Below are 16,501 nucleotides of genomic sequence, written 5' to 3' on the forward strand. Positions count from 1 at the left end.
ACCAGGTAGCCACTTCTGAAGGGTCCTGTTTATGTGAAATCCCCAGTCAGGAGCATCTTTCCAATCATTCAGCTCCTTGTACCCAATGCCCATATAGAGTCTCCAAAAGGATGCTAAATTCATGCCTCTCCTTCCCCACACCTTTGTGTTGCTGAGACAAGAAAAAGGATGAACTTTTCCATTCTCAATCGCTAAACTTTAACCTCACTATATACACGACATTTAAAAAATACAAATCACTAAAGCAATAGTCATTACAACAGCAGTGCTTCAAACACTGTAAAGAGTAAATACCAAAGAGTTATATCAACTTACAAATATTTAGTTCCTTTTAAAGATATCCATCTCAAAATTTGTCTTCACTAAAATTCTTAATACAGACATTTCAAAAAAGGATGTCATTAATGTGCAGGCTGTTATATTCCCAAAAGTTAATGGAATTCACAAGGTGTTCTATGTGTCAGACCTTCTTTGCCTTTGAAGAAGGGCTCTAAAATACTAGATCCAAGCAACATTTGCACTTTCTTTTTCTTCCCATTTTTGCAAGCTTACACACTAGCATATAGTTATGTTAGTGACAAGCAGCAGGAGAGTATCTTCTGGATCTGAACCATGGAACAGGTTAGGACAGGGACAGGGAATGGAGAGGGGAGCAATAGATATAGTACATACTGAATTCTTTGGGTCAGAACCCTTCAGCTGGAAAGGTTTTGTCTGCTTTATGAGGGCTTGAGGTTTTTTTCTCCCTAATTTACAAGAGTCCTGAGTCCTGACACAAAGCATGTAATATTGACTACAATGTATTTAGATTTATTATTCCAGAACGGAAAAAAAAAAAGCAAAAAATTATAGTAATTTTTAGCTTTAGAATACAAAGTACAAAAAAAATAGAAGTGGTCCTTCCAAGAGAGGTTAAAGGAAGCAGATAAAAGGATAAAATAATTATGGACAGTATGAAGAGTAATGTGAAGTCATGTTAGAAACTAACAGCAAACGCATACTAGGAACCAAAATGAATCCAATGGATGCAAACCAAACATGATTATTCAGAAGATTAAAGATGTTATTAGAGGTAAAGACATCCAGAACTCAAAACCCTATCTAAATAGAACTGACTTAAAAATACAGCATAACAGAAAGTTAATTGTATTAATGCAAAAAAATTATTTTTAGGAGAATCTAATAATAATTAGTAAAGCTATTTCTAAACACATCAGAAGCAAAAAGCTTTCTGATAGAAAAAGATTCTCAAGTGGTTACAGCATTATGAGAACGTGGCATTTGAATTATATATTAATTCCTTGTATTTTATTCAACAACTTTTTGAAAGAAAAAAAACTAGAATAAACTTTAGCAATCATCTTTAAACTGAAATATAAGTAAAAAGAGTTTTATAAATTACCTGCCATGAAGTAATGATTTTCACTAGAGCTTCCAAAAAAAATTCCAATATATAATGTCCACAGCCTTTAGCATACACTGTATCCCTTAGTCTCAGTACAAAAATAATGGAATGCAGCCAATACAATAAAAAGCTTTAAAATGTGCCAATGGTTGATCCTGGTAATTCTGGGGCGGCATCTCTAACATTTGTAATGGACAAATTCACACAAGTATACTAAAAAACAGACTTTCTCTACACTTGAACAACTACACAACACTGAGAAAGAGCCTTTGCAGGAAAAATCCACAACTCACAGAAGTAATAGATTTTTCAAAGGAGTGTGGATATCAGTCTAACTGTAAGAGTTACTTAATGCTCTCTTTTTATCTATTGATATTTTCTTCACACTTGCATTCCCATGACTGTATGATATGGTATATGGTAACACAATGTAGTCACTGTGATATAACAAATACTCATTAATAATTATGATCAGATAAATAATATTTCTTTTAAGTACAACATAAATTTAAAAACATATATCAAAGTACTTTTAATATACCTATTGTTAAATTTAAAATTGAAACTGGATAAGAGGCTTAGTCACTATCCCTGAATCTTCTGATGATTCCAACATCAATGTGATGATTACAACTTCCAACAAACAATGTAATTTACAGTCTGAAATGAATAAAAATAGTGTCTATTTCCAGAATGAGAGGGGAATTGTTTGTTGCCATTAATTAAGGAACATGACTTTTTACTTCAGGCCAATTAAATATGCAAAGTACATGGCTGCTCTCACCAAATGTACAAACTGCTATACAGCAATTAACACTCAACTGAAGAAAATAAGAAGACATGTCTGGTTTTGAAAGATAAAAGCTTTAAATTAAATACATAAATAAATAAGAGACAGATCTGAAAAAGATTCTTGAACTCTCCAGAGATTATCCCTGTTCCATAATCGAGCAGGAGGAAGTGGAAATCCTCTGCCACACCAGGTGCACAGCTTAATTTGAGGAATAGACATTGGAGCAGGTGAACAAATGGGGTAATCAGGCCCAGCATCTGAGATAAAATCCCCTGAATTAGTACTGTTTTTCAATGCTAATAGCTAAAGGGAATATAATAAATTTTAATAGTCAGTATATTGTGGGGAACAACTAAAGCTAAAAAAAAAACAATTTTTTTTTTCATTATTGAGCCAACAAAAAGCTGGATGCTAAAAGATTTGAAAGCTTCCTGCAAATGTTTACTGAGAGCTACATTCAAGTAGTACAAGCTCGGTGTAATGAAGGAATAACAAAGGAACAGTCTTCAGCAAGGAACTCCACAACCAAATGCAAGCTTTGTCAAATCAGATGCTGTGTTAAGCCTGCCACCTGTTTCCTTTCCCCTACAGTCTGCAGTGAATGGAAATGCTTTGAATATTGCCTTACTCCTCTACTGGAAAAGTCTGTCCTTACTTTATAGTATCAGTAAGTGTCTAAAAGATATCTAGCACTTCTCAGAGTGCTGGACTCAGCTATTTCTTCCATCCACTGTCTCCTGTTCTCTTCCATTGCTCCTTCTCCTCCTATTCCAGTTACCCTTCTCTTAGGCTCTCAAGTTGCTTTCACACATAATCACTGGTTACCCAAAGGATGAGTAAATCCCGTGTAGAAAGAGCATCTTCCTCCTTCAGTGCTGGCTATTCTGAAGGGCACCATGTCTCATACTCAGGAAGCATTTCACTCCCAACCTGGAGTAACAGGTTTCAAAGCATCTATGCTCCCCTTCGGGTTCTAACATTTGTTCTGAATAGTGGCACAGTAACCTTCAACATAATACTTATAAAAATCAGGAGGTTAACCATTCTCCATAGCAAGACTGAGGTTTGCATCTCACAGGAAGATAAGATTAAAATGGTCAGAGGTCTATAACAGCAGTCCAATGTATACATGTTGTATCTTTGATTTGGGTTTCTTAAAGCAGAAAAAAGATAATACTAAGAGAATTAGCAGCAGGAAGCAAGGGAGAAAGCAAAAGCAAACTTCTAAAAACTAGGTTAAAAATCCAGTGTTTTAAGAAAGACATCATAAATATATTAATGAGTCACTATTACACATTCAAAAGGTGCTAACACAGTAATGGGATTTTAAAAAGGTTTTACAAGATCAGAAAGTCTGACTGCCATAATTAGGCCCTTGTGTTTAACAGGGAAGAGAAGCATTAGAAAATCTAATGCAGGCTGCAACACAGAGGTGAACTATTCTACAGAAGAGCATCTGTATCAGGTAGTGCTTGGTTTGTATGTAAAACAGGAAACTAAAAAAACCTCAAAAACTCCAAACCATGGAAAAGGATTTGGTCTCTAGCCTTTCTCTCTGCCAGTAAGTGACACCCATTAATAACACAATATATAAAAAACTTCCATTTGTTCTTATTGATATCAAGTCAGTTGTCCCTTAAAATTCAGCAATTCTTTGTTCTTATATTACAAAAAGGTTATTTTGGTTAAACTTCTTATGACTCAGAACAAGTAATTTATTAATCCTTATTAATCTCCTCTTTACAATGAATGCCTCTGATCAGCCCTGCATGCAGAAATCTTTCTGTTTCTGCTCAGTACTTATTTTCTTGGAGCACTTTTAAGATAGGATGATCAGAATATCATGCCTTGAGTAGAATGGCCACACACACAAATCTAAAGTAAAATTCAGTAAGAGTCATATTGCCAGTCTGTGGAAGTAAAACTGAAACCAGTAACATGTAACTTACAGCAGCTTGTAATGTGTCTATCCAGTGATGCACCAAGAAATGGGAAAAACTAAAGCAATTAAGTCTAACTTTAAAATAATACTGGATATCAAGAAGCCACATAGCCTTGAAAATACAACTTTAAAAAAAGCTCTAAATATTGTTTGATACCCTAAATTTTTAGCTACACTTTGAAATGGTTAGTCACTTAGCCACATCAATGAGCCACTCTAGGCATGAGATGTAAGAAAACTTGTAAAAATGTAATGACTAGATGGCTTGTTTTCACAGCAAGAACATCTGACACAAAACATTCATATTCAGACCATACAAAAAGAGAAGCATTGCAGCATGTTGATTCTTAAGTCTACAGATTTCTATTTCATCTTATCAATTGATTTAACACAGTGAAAAGGTAAATTAAGCAGTAAAAATATGTAGAAATTTAACATGGTGTTGGAAGAAAAACAGAGCCAGAAAAAATGGCACCATCAGTTACAAGTGCTGCATGGCACTTGGATATGATTTTTGTCTCTGGTGTTAAAGCATACTTGGAAGCTTTTGTATTCTCAGTTTGAACTCTAAGAAGTTTTAGCCATTCTGGCATTTTATACTTTTTACATGCACTGAAATTGTAAGGTATTTTTCATCGTTTATTAATGACACAATTTCTCCAACATGTTTTAACTTCAAAAGCCAATTTCCTATAAATTACATTCAGGAAGATAAGCCACTTCAATATGTCTTTGTCTTAAGTAATTGTGTAATCCTCTCTTACTGACATCAACAAGAATATTCAGGAAATATACTAATCAATAACAGCATACACCTATTATTTTTTAAATGTATGCACTAATGATATGAAAGCTGTTCTGCAGAATTATACTCCCTTCATTATTCCACGTTACATTTAGAGCTAGCCAAGTCTGTATGGAAAACAAACTTTTGCTGAAGAGAGATTGGCACAGACATCTTGCAGACAAGATTCAAGTGTGATGGAACAGCAGGAATCAGGAATTATGATGAGCTGAAAACATCTGAGAGTAAGTAGCAATGTGCAATCTGTTGCTGCATCTCCCCACCATCTGAAGTTCCACATAAAATCTCAGATTTTTACTGTGCATTTAGTGAGGATCACCAATCCCCAGCCTTCTAGTTTCTGTAAGTGTCTCAGCTATATTTTTCTGCAAAGCAATTTTAAATAATTTTCAAAGCATTCTTTATATATGGTAGGTCTATAAGCATTCCTACAGCTGTATTTAGGTTCTGCACTGGTTAAGTCAGAATGAAAGTTATGAAAACATATTATAGGTAGATTTTGACAACCAAATATTTTCATTGCAGAAAAATATCTGTGTTTATAGTCTCAATTCCCAAACCTAAAATTAAACAACCTGGCACACTTGCAATTTTGAATGTTAATTTTCAGGGTGATTTGGCTTTTGCTTTCTTTGTGTTTGTTTAGCACTGGCTTGGTTTCTTTTTAAATAAAATACCCACACACATCAGAAGCATTATTTTCCTTCTTTCTTTCACTTCTTACTCCGAAGTACTGATCACTATCTAAATTTCACATGTATACACACATATACACAAATACACATGTATAGACACACACCAGCTTACTTTCAGATAACTGTCTCTTTCTCTGGGGAATCACTGTCATTTTTAGGCTTTTTCTGAACAGGTCAATCTTGAAAACGTATTAAAAAGAAACATACATTCTTGTTTTCCCCATTATCATTATCATTATCATTATCATTATCATTATCATATTATTCAGGTTTATTCCACATCTGATTCCTCTCAGCTACTTACTGCTAATGTCACATGGTTTACTTGTCTCAGGATAGTAAGTGCCCAGCAAATCATTCCTCTGGATAAAGATCCAGCATGTTCCATCCTGTGTCTCCTAATGCAGAACCATATACAACGGGATGCAATGGATGCAGTTTTACAGAATCAGAGACTATTAAGGGTTTGGAAGGGGCCTTAAAGATCATCAACTCCCAACCCCAGCAATGGGCAGGGACAGCTCCCACTAGACAAGGTTGCTCAAGGCCTTGTCCAATCCAGCCTTGAACACTGCCAGGACTGGGGCACCCACAACCTCCCTGGGCAACCTGGTCCAGTGTCTTACCACTCTCATAGTAAATAAATTCTTTCTAATATCGAACCTAAATTTCACCTCTTTCAATTTGCAGCCATTACTCCTTGTCCTATCACCACAGTTCCTAACAAAGAGTCCCTCTCTGGCTTCTCTGTAGGCCCCCTTCAGACAAGTAGGATTTGAGATTTAAACCAAGCTGTTTCATTCAGTTTCTTTTCTAAAAACCAGTGTTAGTTCTTCAAAAAGAATTTTAAAAATATTATTTATATTGAGCTAGTTTCCCTAGAATTCTCCCTCAGTCTGGAGTCCAATGAATCTCAGGAATCCGAATTAAACATCAGACCTTCAATACATCAAAAATTGTGTTCAGATAGGGGGTGTTGGAAACATAATCAACCTTATTATTTATACTCAAGAAGAATAATTAAATAAAAATAGCAGAAGCACTTGAAGTACATGAAACTCTTAATATTACGAAGGTTTTCACTAAAAGATGAGCCCCACTTATGCCATAAAACTCACTAAATTAACTTTTCCCTGTGCTATAAATATACTTCACCTGAGATGCACAAGCAATGGCCTGGAGTCTATTACTCTTACAAATGCAACAGGTAGCCTAGAAAAGGTTCTCTCCTTTAAAGCAGCATCATGTCGGCCATTGTAAAGTGAAATTCTGTGCCTGCCAAAATTCAAGTCTTACTCTACAGATATCTCCTATGGCCAAGAGGCTTCAGAAGCACTGAATAGTCTTCAGCAGAAAAACACTCATACTAACCAAAGACTGAAGGACTTCCACAAGAAATTCAGTTATTCAAATGAAGATTTTATGTGATTAAATAATTCATATTTTTCCTACATATTCCCAAATGCATAACAGAAAAGCCTATAGCTGTTTCTATTTTTCAGAACTCTCTCCTTTTAAATAATCAGTAACACTATGCCCTACCATGTTATTCTGCTTAAAGTACCATCTTCCAGCTTTCATTCAATTTTCTATTGATTTTGTCTTTCAAATGTAATTCATCATTATTGAAAACTGTCTCCCAGCATTTGCTCAGCAGAGACTACTTTCTGTTCCCTGCATACTAATTATGTTCTATGGAATACAGAAAAAAAACTTAGGGTTGAGAAGTTTTTCTTTTAAGCCGTACTTCATTTGGGATTGCAAACAGTTTTAAAAGATGCATACTCTTATACTATATTCATCCACCACCATGTTGCTGAACTAGATGTTCATGTTAAGTCCCTTCCAAAGGATATATTCTATATTCTGCCTCTTCCTCATTTAAACTTTTACCTTCCAATTTTTGTACTGCAAATTACGTGCCTCAAAGGAGTGTTAATATTCCAGATATAGTTCGTTAAATAAAAATATTGAATGAAAGTACAAATTATATCAGTTGTGACTGGTACTGACAGTGGCAGAGGTGACATCCTCATAACCAATGTAATAAAATCTAGAGCTGTGTAGCACTTTCAAAACAGAAATACAAACTGTATTTAAGAGGTAAACTATGAACACATGGAAGTTGTTTTCTAAATGCTGAAGTCTCCACAATTTTCTGCCATCTCCTTACATTCAATAGGTATCCTAATCATCACCTATCCCAACACAGAAACCCTATGGCACAGCAGCCTTCTCTTTACAGTTTCACTAGGACTCAATGTGCAGCCTTGCTTTCTCAAAATGCCCATGACAAATTAGACAATACGCATCCGAAAATAAACATCATTTCCTTCTATCCCAAATTAAATCAAAAGTTTTTTGATTTCCACAGACCCTGAAGGTTGCCTCCTGCTCAAACTTAAAACAAGCACAATTTAAATGTGGCTCAAGCATGTAAGTACAATACCCATTAAGACAAATTCCATTAACAGATAATTTAACTTTATTCATACTAAAATTGATAGGGTTACATACTTAAGGCAGCCTACAGTGAACAACAGAGGGGTTCTATCCAAGGTGACACTTGTGAAATATATCACCTGAGAAACACAATGTTTTTAAACTCCAAACATCAGTGTATATACTTCACAACCACATTTATGAGATTGCTTGGGGTAGAATTCTTGTCTAAGTCAAAAAAATTACAAAACTAGTCACTAAATCACACTGTAAAAGCTGTATTTGCCTCTAGTCTCTTACAAACAAAATAAAATTATATAAAATTAAAATAGGATTTAAGCTAGCACTTTATAGTCTCTTCAGTCTGTAGTTTCTCCATCACTTTAAGGCAGAATAAACCAGCACCTCTATCAAAATAATTGATCCTGTCCTCTGTACAAACCCCAGCCATTCATACACCTCTCTTATACTAGCATAAGTCTTCAGTCAGTCACGCAGGGAACTGAATTGGGAAATTGATCCATGTCGAATTAATTAAGAAAAAAAACTTCCTAGGGAGATGCATTCAAAATTGCCTTCACTGCTTCCTGATTTATCTCCCCAGCTCTCCCAACAGAAATTGAAATCAGGCAAAGCCACATTTTTGGACCTCCCAGCATGACATTGGCCATGCTGCTCCACAGAAGCAGAGACAGATCTGCCTGAAACAAAATGCTTCACGTTTGTTACTGATAATGGAGGCAAAGCTATCAAACTTTGGGATCCATAGGATATCCATTTGGAAAAGCATTTCTGTGGAAACTGCTTCAGGTACCTCACTTGCAATGCACCTGGCTGAAGTGGCTGAGGCTGGTGCTTGGGTGGTCTATGCCACAGAAAGGCTGAGTCCTGCAGAGTCAAACACACCTTCACAAATCAGCTTCCCTTGTGTTATGGGATGGTTTCTGAACTTCTGGGCTGTTGAGACACACAGTGTGTCACAGCTGGCTCTTGATATACAGGAGTACCAAACACATCCTGCTTGTGTCCCAGAAGTCAAAACCAAATCAAAGCTGTAAAATCAGTAAGAATACCCTGGCATCACAAAGATAGGGCTTAGGACAGAGAAACTGTAAGCTCTGCTGAACTTCTGACACTCAAACACTATGTAATACAACTAGAAAAAGCCAGGAAAGAGGCACAGGCAAAGCATATTCATAAATATTTACATTTGGTATTTTTGCAATGATTGTTAGTCGTAAAAATTCTTTAATTAAAAATTAAGATAAAAATCAGAATATGGTTGAAGACCAGGCCTGGCCAAAATTATTATCCGTAACTCAGTACCTAAGGAATAGGTGTCCACCAACATTTCTGAGGCCCACCCATATCATGCTCTTTATTCCCAATTCTAAAATCTGAATGGAGTTTTTTCCTTTGTAATTACACAACTCCAGTCTGCTTTATTTAAGGTTTTTTTTACATATATGAAAAACATGCCAAAGAACTGCACTGCAATGGAGCTGAGTCTACCTACACAGAGCTTTCATAACTTTAAATTCTTGTGAATTCAGGGTGTGAGACTTAAATACTATCGTCACAAGGTAGTCAGCAGAGACCACACATTATAATTCAGTTTACTTTATCTTCTAAAGACTAAATACCAGGTGGTGTATGGGGTCTGACACGAAGCCTTTTTGGACAAAAAAAAAGAGTGAGTGGCTTTTCAAACTCAGCTCACTAGCAGCTGAATTTTCACTGTGGAACTGGGGTCAAATTGAATAAGAATATTAGTTTTTGCTTGAGAGCTTCCAGTCCATCATTAGAACAGAGCTCATAACTTAAGATATTTACCCTGTTTCCTTACATCAGTGTTGATACAGAAGAAGCTTTCTTACATTTCTTAAATACCACTCTTCAAAATGAATAACATTTGAAGTGCCAGCTTTTTCAGAGACAGCAGTTATGTAACAGCCAGCACATATCAGTTTCATTTTTAATGGAAGATATATATCCTTGTTGAGGAAATATTATGAGTAAAAAAAAACCCCATTGAATTTGCTGAAGTACCATGGAGAAAGTTTTGTTTATCAGCAAAAAGTACAATTCCATTTGGGCAGTCACTTGCCTGATGTCAAACTTTCTAATGTTCCTAAGTACATCTGATAATCTCTAATTCAGCTGCTACCTCTATCATACCATGGCGGTAGTGCAAAGAAAAAAAAATATTTTTCCACTTACCTCTCTGCCAGCCTTTGCTGGAACTTGTCCTTGAGTCTCTCTCAACTTGCGAGCATTGTCAAGTTCTGCTTGAAGTTTTGAAGCTAAATCCTTCAAAGAAAGTGAAGAAAGTTTAACTATCTTGAACTTTTAGGAGATTTTTATATCAAAATGAACTATTTATTTCATTTTTTGTGTTCTGATATATCATTTTAAACTCTAATGACACAAAAGACTAAAGAAAACATGTCAATATAATTCACACAACTCTTTATAGGATATAACACGAAAAAAAAAGTTCAGAATAGAGGCATCTGAAGTACAGGTATAAGTACTACCATAAAAAGACCAGAAAATATACTCTTAAACATTATTAAGTTCTACTAATGAATGCTTTGTATAACTGAGCATAGATATTACTTTCTGTATAGGAAGCTAAATAAGGAAGCCTGAGCACACAATATCCTTCTTTTTTCTTGTACACATACACACACATACACAGCTTTACACACATGCACCAGCTCTATGGGTCATGGGAAATATCTCTCAGAAATTTTGGCTATGAAATTTCACATCTCTCTACACTCCATGTCCAACTTCTACACTTCAGACCTTATTTTGAGAATTAAAATGTACAAGAGGTAACAAATAAGAACTATTTAGTCTTGTGCAAATTGGTCTTGATGCTCCTGCTCCCTTATCCATCTGCCTAAATACAAGTATTTCAGAATATCCTGGATTGCTAGGAATTGCCAACCTATCAACCCATAAAGAATAGAACCATTTACACTCTAACCCCTCTGCCAGTTTCATTAATTGGACTCCAACCATCGTGCCCATACTTGCTGCCCCAAAATTAAGTCATTTGATCAACAGCAGGCAGCAAATCAGTAACCAAAATAGACTCAGAATTCATTTGGCCCACATGCCAACCTTGAGCTCCAGCCACCAGGACATGCTATCACATAACCATCTGTTCTGGTGTGTGAGGATGAACTTGCTTAAACAAGCTGCATTTTCAATTTGATTAGAAAAACACCATGAAAAATACTTAAAATGCTACAAGACTATGATATATATATTACATTAGCTATTTTATTATTTAAACTGTTGTTGTTTAGTTTTAGTTTGGTTGTTTTTTTTTTTTAACTAAGCTGATTCAGAGTGCATATACAGAAAACTGTATATATAAAAATAAAAATAGAATTGTAGTACTGGTTTCTGCCACATGACTTGTGTCAAAACTAAACAAAATTATAGAATATTAAATGAATTATACTCTCCCCACAGAATATGTGTATATTTTTCATCAAATCACTTGCATTCAGTTCCTATCAGGTTGAAAAGAAAAAGATCAGATTTGTGCCCAAAGTTTTCCTTAGGCAATGCTACTGAAGCTGAGCAGTATCAGAAAAAGAAGTTTACAAATTTTTGCTGCTTTCCATTGGTCTTTGGAAAACCTTCCCCTAAACCAGTCACTCACAAATTTATCATATAATTACTTTATAAACATATTTTTCCTCACTAATGTATGTTTTTAGTATTAACTAAGAAAACTAGAGATTAACATATGGACACATCTATTTAAATCATTAACACTATACCTTAGTAGGAAATACATTGCTTCAAGTAACTTCACTTTTAATTCACCTTTGAAGCTTGTAACATCTAAAATGGACAGGATTTCCACATAAGGTACTGTTGTTCAAATGCTTAAAGCTACATACCCACATCTATGTCTAAAGTCTACATAAAATTGGTTTGAAAAGAAAATATTTATAAAATGAACACTTTCTCCCAACACAATTTGATTTATCTGATAGGGACTTAAACAAGGATCAACACCATGTCCTAGTCCAGCAATAATGATAAAACAAACCTGAGAAATATTAATTTACCACTTGGAGACATAACACATTTTATATATTACTATAAATCAATATTTATCTATTATTTCATAAAGACGCAGATTTCGGTGTAAATATTATGTCATAAGAGGCAAACTAAACAGGTGCAGTAAAAAATTAATCTTAAAAAAATAAATACAAAAGCCCACAGCGATAGCATTTGCTTCTAAAAAATACAGAAGTAGTTCCTTAAGAGCAACTATTCAGAGCCAAGCACTTGAAAAACACAGCTTAAAAACTAACAGACTCTGACCTTGTTATAACTGAAACTTCCAGACAGTACTGCTGAAGGGAATTAACTCATTACAGCCATGTTTAATGTAATATATAAAATACATAAACTTCCAAATTTAGTGTTGCACAAGAGTGAAATTCTTGTTCCTTCAGGTAGCCAGCTGAACAAGCCACGTTAAACGTGCAGCTGTTTCTCCCAGCTCCACAGACAAACCTCAACTAGGTTAGGAACACAAAGCATTCCACAGCTATTCTCAGCACAGAGCTGCCTGCAATGGCATATGTTATTCCTTTCAGTTTTACAATTTCCATAACATAATTAATAAGCCTGCTTATACAGCAGAGCTATGGACCATAAGCACCAACTTGTGACAAAGCTGATGAAGTAAGTAAAGCTCCAGACACTGTTTACCTTGCAACAAAGACAGGGAGCTTTGTAGTTTTCATCTGCTCCCTTTTTAATAAAAAGACAATAAATACTATAAAAAGGGCAGAGAACAACTGGTTTTACATATGCTATTTATTCTAAAAAGCCCATAGTCCTGAATCCTCTACTCTGTCTATGAACTATTGAGTTTAAAGTAGAAATTACTGTAAAAGCAGTATCTTCAAATCCTACACATTTCGCAAGTCTTCATTTGCTTGAATCAATACCCTTTAAAAAAAGAATGAACAATTAAATTGCAGTGAGATTTGAAGAAAAATTGCAGTAAATCATGACAGCTTTTCACAGCCATTACCGTGTCTCCCATGAGTTCTGCTTTCACAATCCTCGCTCCCAGTCTGTTCATCTCCTCTTCACTAAGGACCCGAGGCGGCTCATCCTTTGATGATCTGTAAAACACCAGCTGCACTAAAGCTGCAGAAAAACAGTGCAGTATTCACCTGTGTAATTAAGTATAATAAGCCTACTATACTTGTACATATGCTCCTATTGGCAAAATAATTGAAAACGAAGTATTATAAAAATGTATTTGCAGACAGAAGTTGCCAAGGACTCTGAAATCAAAGAGCTTGAATAAAATTTTTAAGAGGTTTGTTTCCTTTTACTTCTGAGATCAACTCAAATGAAAAGCACTATTTATGAACATTTTCCCAGCATGCAAAACCAGTCAAAAGTCACTAGCAGGTATAAGCAGGAAAAAAACAAGGGAAAGAGAAACAGAAAGAGTTATTTCAACCCACTCCAATTCTTCTTTCTGGCTTTGGCCACACTTTTACTTCTCAGCTTCTGCAAAATCACCCATTTCTGTTTGTCAAATGCCTTCCACCTCTTGAAAATTATCTCTTTTCCCATCTTTATCTGCTCATAGTACAATGTTTGCATCTGAGTATGTTATGGCTAATACAGTAGAGTTTCCAGGGAAAATTAACTGGTACACCATTTTAAAAATATGAAGTCTCCCTAGAGAAGCCATAGCTGGTAATAAGGAGTATTGTACCTTGATGTTCATATAAAAAAACTCAGCATATGACTTTTTATTATATTTATTAAATAAGGACCCCAGGAAATGCTGCAAAGACACATCAAGTAAGTTTGGCTCTTGTTCTCTGACCCTAGGAAAAACTAAAACCAATTAACTCTAAAAGCAAAGTATCTAATACAAAAGGTACATAAGAGTAGTTATGATATTGGTTCCTGCTGTTTGAGAGAGAATTCACTCACTACTTGATATGGTTAAACCCTGTAGGATTAGAAGAATGGGAAATCTTTTAAAATGGTGTCCTCTTTAAGCACCAGATCTCCCCAGTTCTGAGAAAATTACCGAAGTTGCTTTTCTTCATTTTCAAGATGTCCAATCCAAACCCCCAAAACTCAGCAGAATTTACTTTAATTTCATCAGAAACAAAACATTCAAAGATTAAGTTCCCATTTTTCCTTAAGCTGTATCATTCAAAGCAAGGCAGACTACTTCAGAAAAAGGAACAAAAGGTGTTTATTAATTCATATATTCTTTTTTTAAGTGGTGCTAGTGTTTGAATCATTATCGGAACTTTTTGAGACTTGAGACATTGTTTTGATTTGCTTTTTATCTTGTCTCAAATTAAACTCTGAAGCAGTCACATTATTAAGTGTGACTTCCAGCAAACACTAGCTGATGGACTTTTCCTCTGGGGAGATCCCTTGGACATCCAATCAGCACTTTTAATTAACCTGTGTCATAACTGTCAAAAACACTTTGATTTATAGGCTGAAGAAGCTTCCTCCATGCTTTAGAAAAGATAAAATTTAAAAGCCATACTTTCAGCATGAGAAATGAGGAACTGAACTGGCAACACCTATTAATTCAAGCCTTCACCTCAAAGATATACTTTTTGTGACTGACGAAACTACCAAAAGAGTATTTTACAGGTCTTGAAACTTCAGGAAGAAAAAGAAAGCAGCAGCTTATAAATTACTCTGAACAGGTATCTACTGCACATATCCAAACCTGAAATGTTCCAAAAGCCAGAATTTTCTACAAAACACAATACAAAAGAAAAAAAAATAATTCTGACTGAAGGAAACAGGAAGATAAGTTATTCACTATTTCAAAACACTCAGAATCTCAGGAGCTAAGAAGTCATCTTAGAAGAATGTGGAAATAAGTTATGTCACTAAGCAGAGGCTATATGGTTTTGCAGGCCTAAGTAATCCTCACTTTACTAATGAGTTAGCTAAGTAATTGCATTGGCTAAGAAATATGATTAAAATATCAAAGAAGATGCACAATTGGGTTTAACAGCACCAGAACACAAAACACATGCAAAAGAAAATATCAGCTGAACAGTTTCTACATCTAGCTCTCTTCTGTGAGGAAAAGAATTATCTTTTCTACCATAATAATTGAATTCTTTGAACTTGAGCAAGTAAACCACTTCCGCACAAAATCTCATTTCCCAGAATTTGCAGCTTTGTACAGTTACAATTACCAGCGCACTTAGTATATGTGGCAATTTTAAAAAGTTACTGGTTTTGTACCTGCAACTAAAAAAGTGAATCACCATAATTTCACACCAAAAAAAAGGACTGAAAGGAGTAATCCTTGGCATGTAAACTGTCGATCAAGTCTGAGACAAAGATTGGTTCTAGCCACACCTAAGCTCCATGAGGAGTTTAGAAAGCAAGGGTCTGCTCAGAACCTTGTGTCTCAATGGAAGGGTCCCCCTAACCCCTTTCTGTCTTCAGACTCTGTAAAACATTCCAAATCAATTTTAACTCAGTTTTCTTTTATATGTTTCATTCATGTAGTAAATAATAGAATGAAACCTACCATCAAACTTAAAGCCTCATTTTTATGACTTCTATAGATTTATATTAAAATTATATTATTTTTGCTGATTCTTTAGATGGTTACTCTTTGAGCAACCCTAAACCACTCATTAGTTAGCGACCAGCAGCCCCTCTGGTGGTGTGCTTTGGATTTCTCTGGAGACTGCTGATAACACAGCAGTGTTTTGGCTGTTGCTGAACAGTGCCTACACAGCCTCAAGGCTTCCTCTGGTTCTCACTGTGCACCCCCAGCAAGCAAGCTGGAGTGAGTAGAGGCTTTGGGAGGGGTCACAGCCAGGACAGCCAAGCTGGCCAAAGGGCTATTCCAGTCTACATAATGTCATGCCCAACAAGACAAGCCTGGAGAGAGCAGGCTTTCAAAAGTAGCTGCTGCTCAAAAACTGGTTGGGTATCAGTCTGCTCTCAGGAGGTGGTGAGGGACTGACTGCCTTTGCATCACATGTTGTTGTCCCTTTTCTTCACTCCTTAAATTGCCTTTATCCAATAATGAGTTTTTTCTTCCTTTTGCTCTTCTGGTTTCCCTCTGCAGGAGTGAGAATGAGCAAGCAGCTGGGATGTGCTTAGCTGCTTGCTGGGGTCAACACACCTCACACACAGTAACAACCAGCTCCACACCTTCTGCCCCATCACCATCCCCACCCCACAAAGGCAGGCAGAAAACCACTGTGGATTGTGCAGACCTTGTACCTGAACAAAGTCATGGACAAATCATGACTCAATAGGGAAGGAATCTCATAGGCTTTATGTCAGACACGACATGGATAATTCTAACCAGAAGTTTACAAAGTGCATTTAACTGGTAAAC

General features: G+C 35.7%; 1 protein-coding gene across 1 annotated transcript in view; it reads right to left on the minus strand.

Moving 5' to 3' along the window:
- The window catches only part of CWF19L2 (CWF19 like cell cycle control factor 2), a 60,822-nt gene that overhangs the window by 23,520 nt on the left and 20,801 nt on the right, over positions 1-16,501 (minus strand). The window contains exons 9-10 of the mRNA XM_014877638.2: positions 13,163-13,256; positions 10,303-10,392 (exon numbers count right to left, since the gene is read on the minus strand). Of these exons, the coding sequence (XP_014733124.2) occupies positions 10,303-10,392; positions 13,163-13,256 (184 nt within the window). The remainder of the gene's footprint in view (positions 1-10,302; positions 10,393-13,162; positions 13,257-16,501) is intronic.

The sequence above is a fragment of the Sturnus vulgaris genome, chromosome 2 (assembly GCF_052056855.1).
Source record: "Sturnus vulgaris isolate bStuVul1 chromosome 2, bStuVul1.hap1, whole genome shotgun sequence".
Lineage (NCBI taxonomy): Eukaryota > Metazoa > Chordata > Aves > Passeriformes > Sturnidae > Sturnus > Sturnus vulgaris.